The 12,446-nt window shown below is 37.2% G+C and overlaps 2 protein-coding genes across 2 annotated transcripts; one reads left to right on the top strand and one right to left on the bottom strand.

Annotated features, from left to right (window-relative positions):
• Nucleotides 1-2,069: 2,069 nt before the first annotated feature.
• LOC113294286 (taxadiene 5-alpha hydroxylase-like) lies at nucleotides 2,070-4,579 on the top strand. The gene is made up of 5 exons (XM_026542683.1): nucleotides 2,070-2,134; nucleotides 2,295-2,371; nucleotides 2,718-2,882; nucleotides 2,978-3,192; nucleotides 4,271-4,579. The coding sequence occupies exons 1-5, from the start codon at nucleotides 2,070-2,072 to the stop codon at nucleotides 4,577-4,579; spliced, it is 831 nt and encodes a 276-aa protein (XP_026398468.1).
• Nucleotides 4,580-4,787: 208 nt separating this feature from the next.
• Nucleotides 4,788-9,888, bottom strand: LOC113296614 (cyclic nucleotide-gated ion channel 1-like). The gene is made up of 7 exons (XM_026544916.1): nucleotides 9,637-9,888; nucleotides 8,594-9,077; nucleotides 8,085-8,297; nucleotides 7,445-7,731; nucleotides 6,881-6,992; nucleotides 6,446-6,700; nucleotides 4,788-5,622 (listed from the first exon to the last, which is right to left on the bottom strand). The coding sequence occupies exons 2-7, from the start codon at nucleotides 8,951-8,953 to the stop codon at nucleotides 5,092-5,094; spliced, it is 1,758 nt and encodes a 585-aa protein (XP_026400701.1). The 5' UTR covers nucleotides 8,954-9,077; nucleotides 9,637-9,888; the 3' UTR covers nucleotides 4,788-5,091.
• Between the last annotated feature and the right edge of the window lie 2,558 nt (nucleotides 9,889-12,446).

Raw genomic sequence — 12,446 nt, 5'->3', positions numbered from 1 at the left:
GATGTGTGTAATGATGCATTGCGGGAGTTGGATCATGATTAGCTTGGTTTCCGAGATCATACCCGAAATGTACCGGCGGCTCAGCATCTGAAGATAGGAATCAAAGAAGATTTTCCGAGTCGATTTCAAAATGAACTTGTGCCCAATTTCGTTCTTTTGTTGTTCTAGACGCTGTGAGCATGGCCCAAGATTCAGCGGTCAACGCAGTAGTGATTCCCAGCGGTTGTGCTACCGCTATCAGGGTGTTGGAAGATGAATCTCTGCATATGAAGCCTGCTCCAGCTATTCCGGGATGTCCTCTCGCTGCGCCATTGTGTTGATCTTGATCCAACCTAAATTAGGTCTTATCCATCCTACCATGATTGTTGTGGAGGCACGTGTTACATTTCCATGGTTGATAGAAGTCGGCATTCCAGGTAGCACGGGAGGGAGGTTCGTTTGTGCCCAAGTGAATTCTTGTTGAAGACTGAGAGGAACCATATGTACTATATGTGTTTTCCGGATTTGATTGCTTTTGACGATAAATGTAGTCATCCATAGCTATCCATAAGGTCCGAAAAAGGAAACAAAATGCAGTATTAATAGAACCCATGTACCTTTAACGGCAGGATTTGTGATATTGTCGTCTGGAAAGTCTGGAAGATTTTGATCGACACTCTGAGTGATTAGGAAGTTTCATGATGAGAGAGTTCTTTGATCTACCCTAAAATTAGGGGGGACAAATATCTGTCCAACCAAATCATCTCTACTAATTTTCTGTCCTCCTAGTCCATGTGTGGCTCCGCCACTGTTTGGCATTTATAGCCGTGATTGTTGACGCACTTTTGTGGCCAAGCTGATACATATAAGCACTGTCAAGACTAAAAAATTGTGGGTTTGTCAGTGAGAGGTTGACACCTGGTATTGGAAACATCGAAAATGTTTGAATTTGGTTTGTTTTTCTTTTACACCTCCGCTGGAGCCCGATGGCCAGTGGTCCTCTGCTTAAAGAACCACACGACTAGTACACACAAATCATAATTAAATAAATACAAGATACAAGTTTTCCTTCTACGTGATCATCTTTTCTATGCATTAGTAATATTACGCACACATATCAGAATTTATATTATTTCTAGATTTAATTCACTCTACAAATATATAGTGCAGCATGAGGATGGGGTTGTCTATGCCAGAATGGCCAGCATTATTGGCGCAAGAGTCAAGGGAAATGATCCATCATTGATCTTGAACAATATGGAGCTATTAATTGTTTCAGAGGCTCGCTGGTGGAATTTTCCACCTTTTTTTGATTATTCATGATATGTGTAATTGATGCGAGAAGACAGAGACGTGTTTCCTACAATCCTACTTATCGTTTTCGTTAAAAGAAAATATCATTACTCTACACTTACACCATGTTTGTTTACTCCTGACTCATCTGAGTCGTCTGGATCTAAATCATCTGGATCTGAGTGAAATAACCTGATTCATCTGGAACTGAGTCGATATGTTTGTTTTGAGTCAGATCTGACTCATCTGACTCGGAAATAAGTGAGTCAGTGGTTTGGTCCCATGAGTCAGGGATATTTTGTTACCTGACTCAAATGAGTCTGAGTCAGGGGTTATGTCTGAGTCAGAGGTCGAGTCAGGCCTGACTCAAAATGGAAAACAAACGGTCTGACTGCTGACTCGGTCCGAGTCAGGGGTTAACTCAGATTCAGACACCGAGTCAGCTGCAAACAAACAAGTTCTTAATAAAGAAAATAAAAATAGGGAAGAGATCGAATATGTATCCTACTATAAATACGTAGCAGGCAGGATTGATGTTGCAGCTATAGCAACTGTGAATAGTTATGTTTACACTTCCGGTGTTGATAGTAGTGAGTGTTATTACTCTTCTGTTTCTTTTCAAATTGGTTAGAAAACATAAAGGAGATTCAACTAAGAACTACCCAAATGGATCGATGAGTTTTCTCCCAGTAATCGGAGAGAGTTTGGGCTTTATTAAAGCTCACAAGGCTAATCGTGGGCAAGAATGGGTCGAGGAGAGGGTTGTGAAATAAGGTCCTATCTTCAAAACTTCACTCATGGGAGGTCCTACTGTGTTTATAACTGGTCGTGCCGGTACCGGTTACGATCGCAGTTATCATGGGTAAACACAATTTCTTTGAAGTTGCAAGGACTAAGAGGTATATATATGGTCCTTATATGACACAAGTTCATTTCAATATTCAACGTTAAGTATTTACGCAGAGGAAGCCGTATATCCGTATAATTATTTTTTCGAGTTGCAATTTGTAAATGACTTACAGGTATAAATCTTTTCGGAGAGCCATGATGAGCTTTCTAAAACCTGATGGCCTTCAAGGGCACATAAAACGTATGGACAGTATGGTGAATGCACGCATAGACAAGGAAACCAAAGGGAAAGAGACGATCACTATAAATAAGTTTTATGAAGAAACTAACGTTTCATGTTGCTTGTCAAATATTGTTTGGAATAAATGATGATCCAACTGAACAAGCCTTGTATGAAGAGTTCGGACATTGTTTTGAAGCTATGTGGTCCGCGCCGTTCAATTTTCAAGGGACAACGTTTAGAAAAGGCATCCAAGCGAGAAAAAGGATTGTAAAAAAGATGTCTCCAATCATGGAGAAAAGGAAGGAACAAATCAAAAAAAGGACACTTAACCCTATGAACGACGTATTGTCTTGCATGTTGTCATTGGAAACAGAATCTTCCGAGAATGGTGATCAAGAAGAACCCATTACAATGAATGAGGTTATTGATAATTTCGTTGCTATGATGATTGCTAGCCATGATAGTTCAGCTTCTGTCTTGACTTGGGTCATTTGGAAATTGGCTAAAGATCGCGAGGTCTATGGTAATGTTGTCAGAGGTACATGATCTTAATAACTAGCGCCCTCTCTGATTAATTTCCAAAACTTTTATAACTTGATCAAGTTTATACCTGAGAATTACTTAATCTTGTAGAGCAAATGAGCATTGTGGACACGAGAAAGCAGCGACAACAGCAAGGTGAAGGTGAAGCTGACGAACGACTAACATGGGGCGATGTAGCAAAGATGAAATACACATGGAGAGTAGTACAAGAAGTGATGAGGGTCATTCCTCCGTTCTTTGGAAGCTTCAGAACGGCAATTAAAGACACTAGTTATGATGGCTATGACATTCCAAAGGGATGGCAGGTGGTAAATCAAACTTTTTAGAGCCTGTTTTGGCATCCAAATTTCTGCTTCTTCAGAAGTAATCCCAAAAGTCAGAAGCAAAAGCGTTTTGCTGCAAAAATAAGCTACACTACAAAATAAGTAGCTTTTAGGGACAGGCTGTTTTTTCAAAACCGTCCCTAAAGAGGGTTATTTGAGACGCTCATGGAGTACTCGTCCCTAATAGTGATCAAAATTTTAAATTAAGGCAATAATATGACCGTCCCTAAAAGAAATGACGACCAAATAGTATCAGTGACGGTGGAACAGGGGACGGTCAGAAAAACGTCACTAATATCTTCTTGGGACGGACTTGGGCCTCTTGGGACGATTTTAGCCGTCCCAAGAAGCCTTTTGTTTTGTAGTGCTACTTTTTAGTTTTTCCAAAAGCCACTCTGATACTTAGAGGATACCAGAAGCAGAAGTGCTTTTGTTTTTTCAGAAGTAAAAGTCAGAAAAATAAGTCATTCTAGAGAAATGTTTGGATCGCACATTAGAAGTAGCTTTTCGACTTCTTACGTGAAAAGTCAAAAAGTCATAAATCAGTTTGGCTGTCAAATGTCAAAACGATTTTTGAAAGTCGAAAAGTTAACATTTTGTGAAGCAAAATAGTTTTGCTTCTGATTTCTGCTTCTGACTTCGACTTTTGGAGAATCAGAAGTCAAAACCAGATTTGTATCCAGACGCGTAAGGATTAACTTTTCAACTTCTGGAACCAAAATTTGTGTTTGAAAATGACTTCAATCATAAAAGTCGAAAACCTACTTCTGAAATGAACCGTACACACTCCTATTCAAGGTCAACTAGAAAAGAAATGAATTTACATTCTATTAGGCTACCATTGAACTTTATAAGTTGACCAGACAAAACCAAATTTAACCCTTAATTTCTTTATACTTTTGAATTCTTTACCAGAAAAACAAACAAAATTTCAAAGAAATATTAGATTTTTTCCTTACATTTTTTAATTGAAGACTTGATTGTTGTTTTGTTATTATCTTTGGCTCCTTCTTGGTACAATACTATTATAGTTGAGTTTGAAAATTTTGATGATGGACAGGTATTTTGGGTGGCATATGCAACACACATGAACGACGACTTATTCAACGACCCTGCAAAATTTGATCCATCTCGTTTCGACAGCAAGTCAAATATTATTCCTCCTTACTCGTATTTACCATTCGGAGCAGGACATCATACTTGCATAGGACTCGAATTCTCTCGAGTTGAAGCGTTGGTAGTGTTGCATCATATGGTGACCAAATTCGAATGGTCACTTGTGAATCCAGATGAGAAAATAACTCGTCTAGCTTTGCCATATCCAGAAATGGGTCTCCCAATCAACCTCATACCAAAAAGCAGTTGTTAATCACCCACATCCCATAATAACAATAGAGTCGGCTTTTAGCCGGTTGCCATATGTAATAAAAGTTTCCAGCTCAAACCTGGGCAAAGCCATATTACTTTTGAAATATGTGAAATGAGTTGACTAGGTACCCCTATGTGAAACAGTCAGATGCTTCAATCACATTGTTTCTTTGTCAAACACATCTCAATGTTCTCACCTATGAGATGGATTTTAGCATTCACTGAACAGAAGCAAATTTTTTCATTTGTGCAAGTGTTGAAAATTGTTTACTAAAATAAAAAAATTTTGCTCTAATCATCACAAACCCTACTACAAAGAAGGATGGTCAAACATTTGCAAGTCTCGGGGCCATATCACAATAATCCCATTGCAATAGCTGCAAATGTCTTGCAACCTGTTTTCCAAAAGACCAACCTGGAGTGAGCACTAATGAAAAACCGTCCAACTATATGTTTATAACTAACAACAACCATATGTTCTGCAAGTTTCAGGCTCATATCCCGATAACGGCATTATGATAGCTGCAAAACATCTTGCAACCTGTTTTCCTCTTCACGTAAAGATTCCTCCAACTTCTTCTTGTGATACCTCCGCCAAGCTGCTTGTATGAAGCATGCCGCCCATGTCCTCCACTGCTGAGAGTAGAACCTAAATGTGTGTTGAAGTTGCTTGCTGTGGATACGCCGGAATTTAGATGCTACATATTTCAAATTGTCAGACACTAAAGTAAAACCTTCGACCTCTGACAGAGCCCTTACAGTTCGGGTAGAGATGGGGAGATTGGTAGTTGAATGAGGGTCTAGAGCCCATGTAAAAAGTTCTTCCCCACAAAAGTCCCCAGCTTTTATAATTTCGGAGTTGAAAAAACCCGCCCTTCCACCATCTGTTGTCACAGTTAATAGCTTTCCCCTCCCAATAAAGAGCATCTCATCAACAGGGTCGCCTTCACGGATAATATAACTGCCTTCCGCATAGAAAGCTGGCTCCATGCGATCACACAGAGCATCTTGGAGTTGTGCATCCATCTTTTCAAAAATGGGCACCTGAAAGAGAATTTTGTTCATTATAAAGTATTTCATCATTGGTTTACATCTAGAAAGCTCATTTTAATGCAATGAATTTTTTGTAATGCAATTAAAATTAGTTAACGACTGCCTAAGTTCAAACCAAACATAAAAGAATTATATCCAAAAATCCAGTTCCTAGGTTTCTGTAATTAGGCACCAACACTTGACCAAATAACCAGCAGCACGTATGTAAGTCGTCAGTTACAAAGAAAAGTTGCAATATTTGAGCCTAACCTGAAATTCCTGTGAGCTATACTGATTATAAATGTCTGGTGCTGTCAGTATCCTAAAAAATGTGTGGCTGTTTCGTATTTGGTATTCCTCAATACAGATTATGGAAATTCTGTTTGGGAGGATTCAGTGTTTTACGACATCCATTTGACACATATAAAATAATCTATAGCAATGTTTATTTAGAAATTGAGTCATTCAGCGACAGCTGGGGGATCACCAATATATATGTTTCTCAGTGGGACATTGAAAACTATAGCTCTATGGTACGTTATTCGGGAATTGAATTTGGAACTCTTATGTGATATCACATATAACACACTTACAGCTAAGCATTTAAATCTATATAACAGCCAACAGTTATAATCTTCTCAAACTTATCAAGAAATAAACGACCATTAAGGTTTGTGTGTGAGTGTGTGCGTGTGAGGGATTGGTCACCTAATTTGGAGCAGAATGAGAAGGACAGGAAAGGTATGCCTGGAACTCCTTGTCCTCTTGCAAAGGGGTGACTTGCAGTAAAAGGTGATGAAAACACATGGAAGTAAAACTGTGTAAAAGGACTCACTCTTATGAGTAGACTTAAGCAAAGATGACGCCTAATGTCCCTTCTGAGGTCCTTCGGAAGTCTATGTATGATATTTTTCTCATCGATCCCTCTTGTTTGTTTCCATTTGTATTGTTCATACTGCCTGATCCGCTCCCTTATCACCTCTGGAAATAATCTGCCAGACATCCACTGTTCTACGTCCCAACTCTCTGCATCTCGACGTTTTGCACTCATCATCTCTTCTGATCCAATTGTATAAGATTGTAGATATGCCTGTAATTGCGTCAAAAAACTGAATGTTATAAAGACAGTAATCTTGAATGTGGAAAATTTTTGGTCTTGGGATGCCCAAGGACTAGAGTTATTTACAAACCATGCCTAATCTCATATATATACACGAAAAATGTAGATTTTAGGTGTTTGAACATTATATAGATTTGGTTTAGTAGCAACCTGCATGTTACCAATGAGAAGAGCAAAGAAGACCAAGCCCAAGATAGAAATAGAAGCTGCAAAGTAGATCTCCCCTACAAAAGTACTTGTTTCCAAGTTTTGACCCAAAGAACTGTAAAATATAATAAATACATGGAAAAGGTTACCCCATTAGCTAAAAGTTTTACAGAAGTATGCAAACCAACTAGTATTTATGATTAAAAACACTAAGAAAAAATCATATCATTTACAGTAGATACGATGCTCAACGAATGCAGGTGTACATGTAGTACAGTGGCACATTGCATTATTTTCTGGTGGTCGACGTCAGGAATTCACAAGCTGGATTCGAACTAAGTTATACAGCAGTTGGATTTGGTTATCCGATGGTTTAAAACCTATATAGTGACAATAGATCTTTAACACTTCCTACATTTGATCAGCACTGCCTAAACTAAGGGAAAGATCAAGATACCACCAGAAGAGTTTGGTTTGAACGTAGAAAACACCATCTATCAACTCATTGAACTACGTTGGCTTGGATCAAGAAACATAAGAGATAGAGTGTTTATTCTATGCACAAACCTCAGATTTCTCAGGCCCCACCACATGCAGAAACAAAGCTTCTGGTGAAAATCTGTTGACTCAACCACACCAGACTTAAGAGCAGTAAGGTATATTCCAAAATCAAATGGAGTTGCATCCGATTCAGTATGTGGACAAGAAGCATTTAGAAATGATTTACTTCCTACTGAATTATTATTTCCACAGTATAAAGAAGAAGGATCGCATGCTGCCTCAGTGCCACAGGCATTACGCCAACACCTATCTTCGCGTTGTATAGACAGCACATACCAAGAGGCGCCAAACATCTAAAAATAACAGAGACATATCACCACGTCGCTACATTAATTGCTACAATTCAATTTTCAACTTTTTTCACTATTCTTAGTCGGTTATGTTTATATATTTCATTACAATAAGTGAGGATTGTGCATTTTTATATTTCAACTGAAAACCCTCCCTCTATTTCCACGATCCCCAACCTTCAATCAGTAAGGGTATGCACAATGATGAAGCTGGTGACCGGTCACATGTTAATAAAGAAGGGGGGAGGTGATATCAACACGTAAAACTATCAGAATTCAGAAGAACTCACAAATATTAGATAAAATGTGAACAGTTTACGCAATGTACAAAGTAATGATTGGAAAATGCTACTTACGTGACTGAAAAGTATGTAAAGAAAGAAATTAAAAGCAGCTCCAATCCACGCCCTTTCAGTGATTATGCCGCAAGTTCTTGTAACTTCTTTGTACAGTGGATAAATTCGAAATACCCTTGGAAAGAACTGGAATAATACAGCGTACAACAGCAAGTTCTTCGTATCCAATGATGCTGAGCCTTGCAAGTTGGGGATGACAATCAGAATTACCACCTGATCAGACAACACTGAAAACCTCAAAATTGCAGGTCAATCCGAAAACTAAGAATAATGTTTGAACTGAAGTAAAAAAATATACTTCCATATTTTAATAATGTAGTTGTAACAACGAGTAGTACCAATTATATGGATATAGCAATACAGTGAAAACATTAGGAGGAAACTGATGTTCTTTCCATAACCTCAAATATGCGCATGTCTGCATCCTTAAAGAAAATGCTCCCTGAAGTAACAAAAGTTTAACATAGTGGTATAAAGTGACAGCTGAAGGGCTAAAGGAACTAGCATACCTGTGGAAGTGGAAGAGCTGCAAGAAAATCAACAAAGAAGTATGAAGACAAGTATCGCCGTGCTATTGCAACAGGATCATTTACTAAATGACCCTTTACAAACACTCGAGAAGAGGCAGCAACGAAACCAGTACGGAATTGAAAAATTATGTGAAGTACATAAATAACATCAGTGAAGGAACGCATAACAATAACAGCGATCAGAAGCTTCTTATCCAAACCAATGCAACTCTTGTTCCTGTCAATCACCGGAACATAGAAGAATATGGGATCCAAGTAAACTGCAACCACGTGGGACAATAGAAAAAACTTGTTCCACCTTTCAAGAAATGAACCATGTGGATCGAGGATTTTCGTCATGGTTTTCAATCCCAATGCTTAAATTCAGTGGAACGCCCCTTTGTTCTTGGACTATATATGGTATACACCTTGTGGAGAAACGCCCAACACAGTTTAAAGATATTGCCAAGCTCTGTCCTACAATCTGAGAAACAAAAACAGCATTCTTATTATTAAACTAGAAATTCAACAACGTAAAACATATGAGACGTGACGCGCATCTTGATAGATAAAGCATGCTTAAGAGCTATATGAAAGTTGCTCTTTGTAAGGATTTTAACAATAAAATCATGGGGAGACTGATCCCTAACTACAGCACTGGTAATGTGCTTGTGCTTAGTAAGAGGCATAGCATCTATATTACATCCTCGGATTTTCATAAAACATAACTTACAGTCACTACAGTTATGATAGACCTGCAATGCTTGACTAGGCCAACGAACAGAAGATAACAGATACAAAATTTAGTGGAAATTTTGAAATTGTTTGAATCTCTAAACTAAACAATGATGGTAAATTAAAAACTAAAGACTTGAATTATAGTTTAAAAAGCTAGTACTTTCTCCTCGAGTAAATTAAACTTGTCAGTAAAACACACAAAAACAAGTCGAAGTGAATTCAATAAACATCAGTTCAAGCAACTAAGAAAATTCAAATTCAAACTGAAATTGAAAATGAAAATGAATGCCTGAACTTGAGCTTACCAGGTTTTCCAAGTAGGATGAAAGAAGTAGAAGAGATTCGGCATTTTAACCTCATTCATTTTTGACGCGTTGCCTTCGGAAAGAAGTACTTTTCAGGAATGTTCCTGCAATTTGTGGGAAATAGAGACGAAGTCGTGGTCGTCAGCCCACTTGACTAAACAAAAATTATCTCTCCTTTCATCTTCATCATCAAATCTTATTTAACTGTTAGTTTCATTGATATCCTGATTAGATATCTCAATATCTCTCCATCTTTTTAAGTTTTGTTGCTCTTTATTCTTTTTACCAAATTGGCCTCGCGCCTTGCATTCCCTATTCAGGGCATTTTATGTAAATTCATCAGTTTTATATATTCCGTATTCTCTCGAGAGTAAAGCGTCTTTGGTGGCCGGGCCCAAGGGAAGCAAGCACGTCTTTGGGCAACCTAACAAGGCCAACGGCCCCCCAAAATGAATTTCAGTTGTTTTATCTTTAAATTTAAATTTTGATCGGAAAGAATTCGGTGTTGGCGAGTTTAAAAATATGTTCGTTCTTGATACCATACTACTATTTATTGAGTTTAAATTTGATGATGGGCATTTCAACACACAAGAACAATCACATATTCAACGATCTCGCAACACTTCATCCTTCTCGTTTCGGTAACAAGTCGAAGACATTACTATTCTAAACAAAACATCATACTTGCATCATTATTTGGAGTTGAAACCCTTATTGTCTATTTCTTTTTTTCCAGCCGGAACTCTCACTATCTTGATTATAATTGTCGGACAGGGACCAACATCAATATTGAATATCATTGCTTCTTGTGCAATGTAATGTGAAATTTTTGATATTAGGCGATCCTAACATTGCAAGCCGAATTTTTAAATGTGTTTTATCCATGGACATGACTTTCAAATAAAATTCAAAGATTTGCTTAAAGTCGGTAATAGATAATAGAGTACCAAATCCTCACATTCACAAAGGGAAAGACTAAAGTATATGTATTGTCTGGTATTATTTTAAGTGGATATAATGTGGTATAGCGTATATAGTTTGTTCCCGCATAGTGTGCTCACTTGGTTCGATTTGTCTCTGGTGTTAGTGCTTCACTTGCCTTCATTAGCCTGAGTTGCTAGTTTTACCCGAGACGGTCGTTCCTTGATAGAGAATATGTGTTGGCGTATGAGTGGTATTTGGTTCTTGTGTGACTGTTAGCTTTCCGTTCTTAGCGTCAAGCCCAATTACCTCTTTAGTCACATCCTGTGTTTTCCTTCGGGGAAGACCCATTTGGTTCATATGCATATCTATCGAGAAGGTATCGATTTTTGTCCATCGAATTAGTGAACTTGTGAAACCATCCTAGCAGATTGTGAAGGGGGTAACACACACACACATACCCCATGTAACTTTGCAGCTAGCAGGATTGTGAAGCGGAAATCCCCCGTAGACCTTCAGTCATGGTAGGGATGTGGGTATATCTTCCTTAATGGTCGTGGATGCTTAACTCCATTAATGTGGTGACAACTCTATTCTCTGTACCAAAACGAACACGGCGCAAAATGTGCCAAGGATTAGTTCACGCCATGTGCAGGTTGTGACTAGACAGGCATGCCAACGTAAAACTTTTTCCATACTTTTGTCAGATTAAATCTCCAACCTACCCGAGACTTGCTCCTGGGAAAAAGACTGTCGTTATCTATTATTGGTTATTTTAAACTAGACTAGAATATAGGGAAACGTAATTGGAGAAATATTAATAAAATTATTTTGCATTCATTGGTTACGAATGGGAATTCATTCAGTCGATCTATATAATTGAACAACCTTGAGTTGTTATATCATTATTTATTTTTCTTAAAAATTTTGATTTCAAAAGAATTTATTTGTTTCCTTTTCTTTTTTCTCTATTATCTCTTGTAGTGAACTCACTGAAAATTAAGAAGATGAAGATGAAGAACAAAGTTTTCTTCTAAAACTCAAGAAAGAATTTAAAAATCCATCATTATTGGAATCATGGAATTCAGACAAGACTTAACATCAACGCAATCGGGAAGGAATTAGATGTGATAACCATGGTTTTGTTTATAAAATTTCACTTATGAGTATGAATATTAGAGAAAAAGTTCCAAATTTATCTGCGATTTTAAAAAGTTTAAAAAATATTGATCTTTGAATCAATTATATTCATGGACAATTCCCAATTTCCATCTTGAATTGTTCAAAGCTTGAAGTTTTAGATATTTCCATTAATCACTTTGTTGGAACCACTCTAAATGATATCGATAGACTTTAGAATCTTCGGAAACTTAATTTGGGATCAGATAATATCTCGAAATATTCCTTTTTTAATTGCAAATTTTCAGTATATACATAATTTACATCTTACTTTGAATCTTTTAACTAGTAGTTTTCCGCCAGAAATCGGGAATTTACCAAGTCTTGAAGTTCTTGATACGTGCAATAATGATTTTTTACCGTCAAAAATTCCAGATGAATTTAGTAAACTGATAAAGTTGAAGAGTATTTGGCTGATGAAAAAAAAATTATATGGAGAAATTACAGAATGTATTGATAATTATTCAAGTTTGGATATTTTAGCTCTTGGAGCAAACAATTTAAGCAAGAAGATACCGAGTAATTTGTTTATGTAGAAGAACTTAAACCATGTATTTTTTATATGATAAAAAAAATTCATGTGTAATTCTTAGAGAATTTGAATGTTTTAATATGGATATAGTTGATCTTTCGAATAACGAGTTAACTAGTTCGATTCCAGAAGGCATTGGTAAATTTAAGAACTTGAAAACTTTTATTATGTCCCAGAA

Source organism: Papaver somniferum, chromosome 7, assembly GCF_003573695.1.
Source record: "Papaver somniferum cultivar HN1 chromosome 7, ASM357369v1, whole genome shotgun sequence".
Lineage (NCBI taxonomy): Eukaryota > Viridiplantae > Streptophyta > Magnoliopsida > Ranunculales > Papaveraceae > Papaver > Papaver somniferum.
The sequence above is the reverse complement of the archived record's forward strand: the minus strand, read 5'-3'. Positions and strand labels throughout refer to the sequence as shown.

Excerpts from the sequence above, each read along its gene's own strand:
- LOC113294286 (XM_026542683.1), top strand. The coding sequence starts at position 2,070 with ATGGGAGGTCCTACTGTGTTTATAACTGGTCGTGCCGGTACCGGTTAC. Across the intron at positions 2,135-2,294 it reads TACGATCGCAGTTATCATGG|GTATAAATCTTTTCGGAGAG; the intron begins GTAAACACAATT and ends AATGACTTACAG. Across the intron at positions 2,372-2,717 it reads GCACATAAAACGTATGGACA|AATCTTCCGAGAATGGTGAT; the intron begins GTATGGTGAATG and ends CATTGGAAACAG.
- LOC113296614 (XM_026544916.1), bottom strand. The coding sequence starts at position 8,953 with ATGACGAAAATCCTCGATCCACATGGTTCATTTCTTGAAAGGTGGAAC. Across the intron at positions 6,993-7,444 it reads TGGGGCCTGAGAAATCTGAG|TTCTTTGGGTCAAAACTTGG; the intron begins GTTTGTGCATAG and ends TATATTTTACAG. Across the intron at positions 5,623-6,445 it reads GCTTAAGTCTACTCATAAGA|GTGCCCATTTTTGAAAAGAT; the intron begins GTGAGTCCTTTT and ends ATTCTCTTTCAG.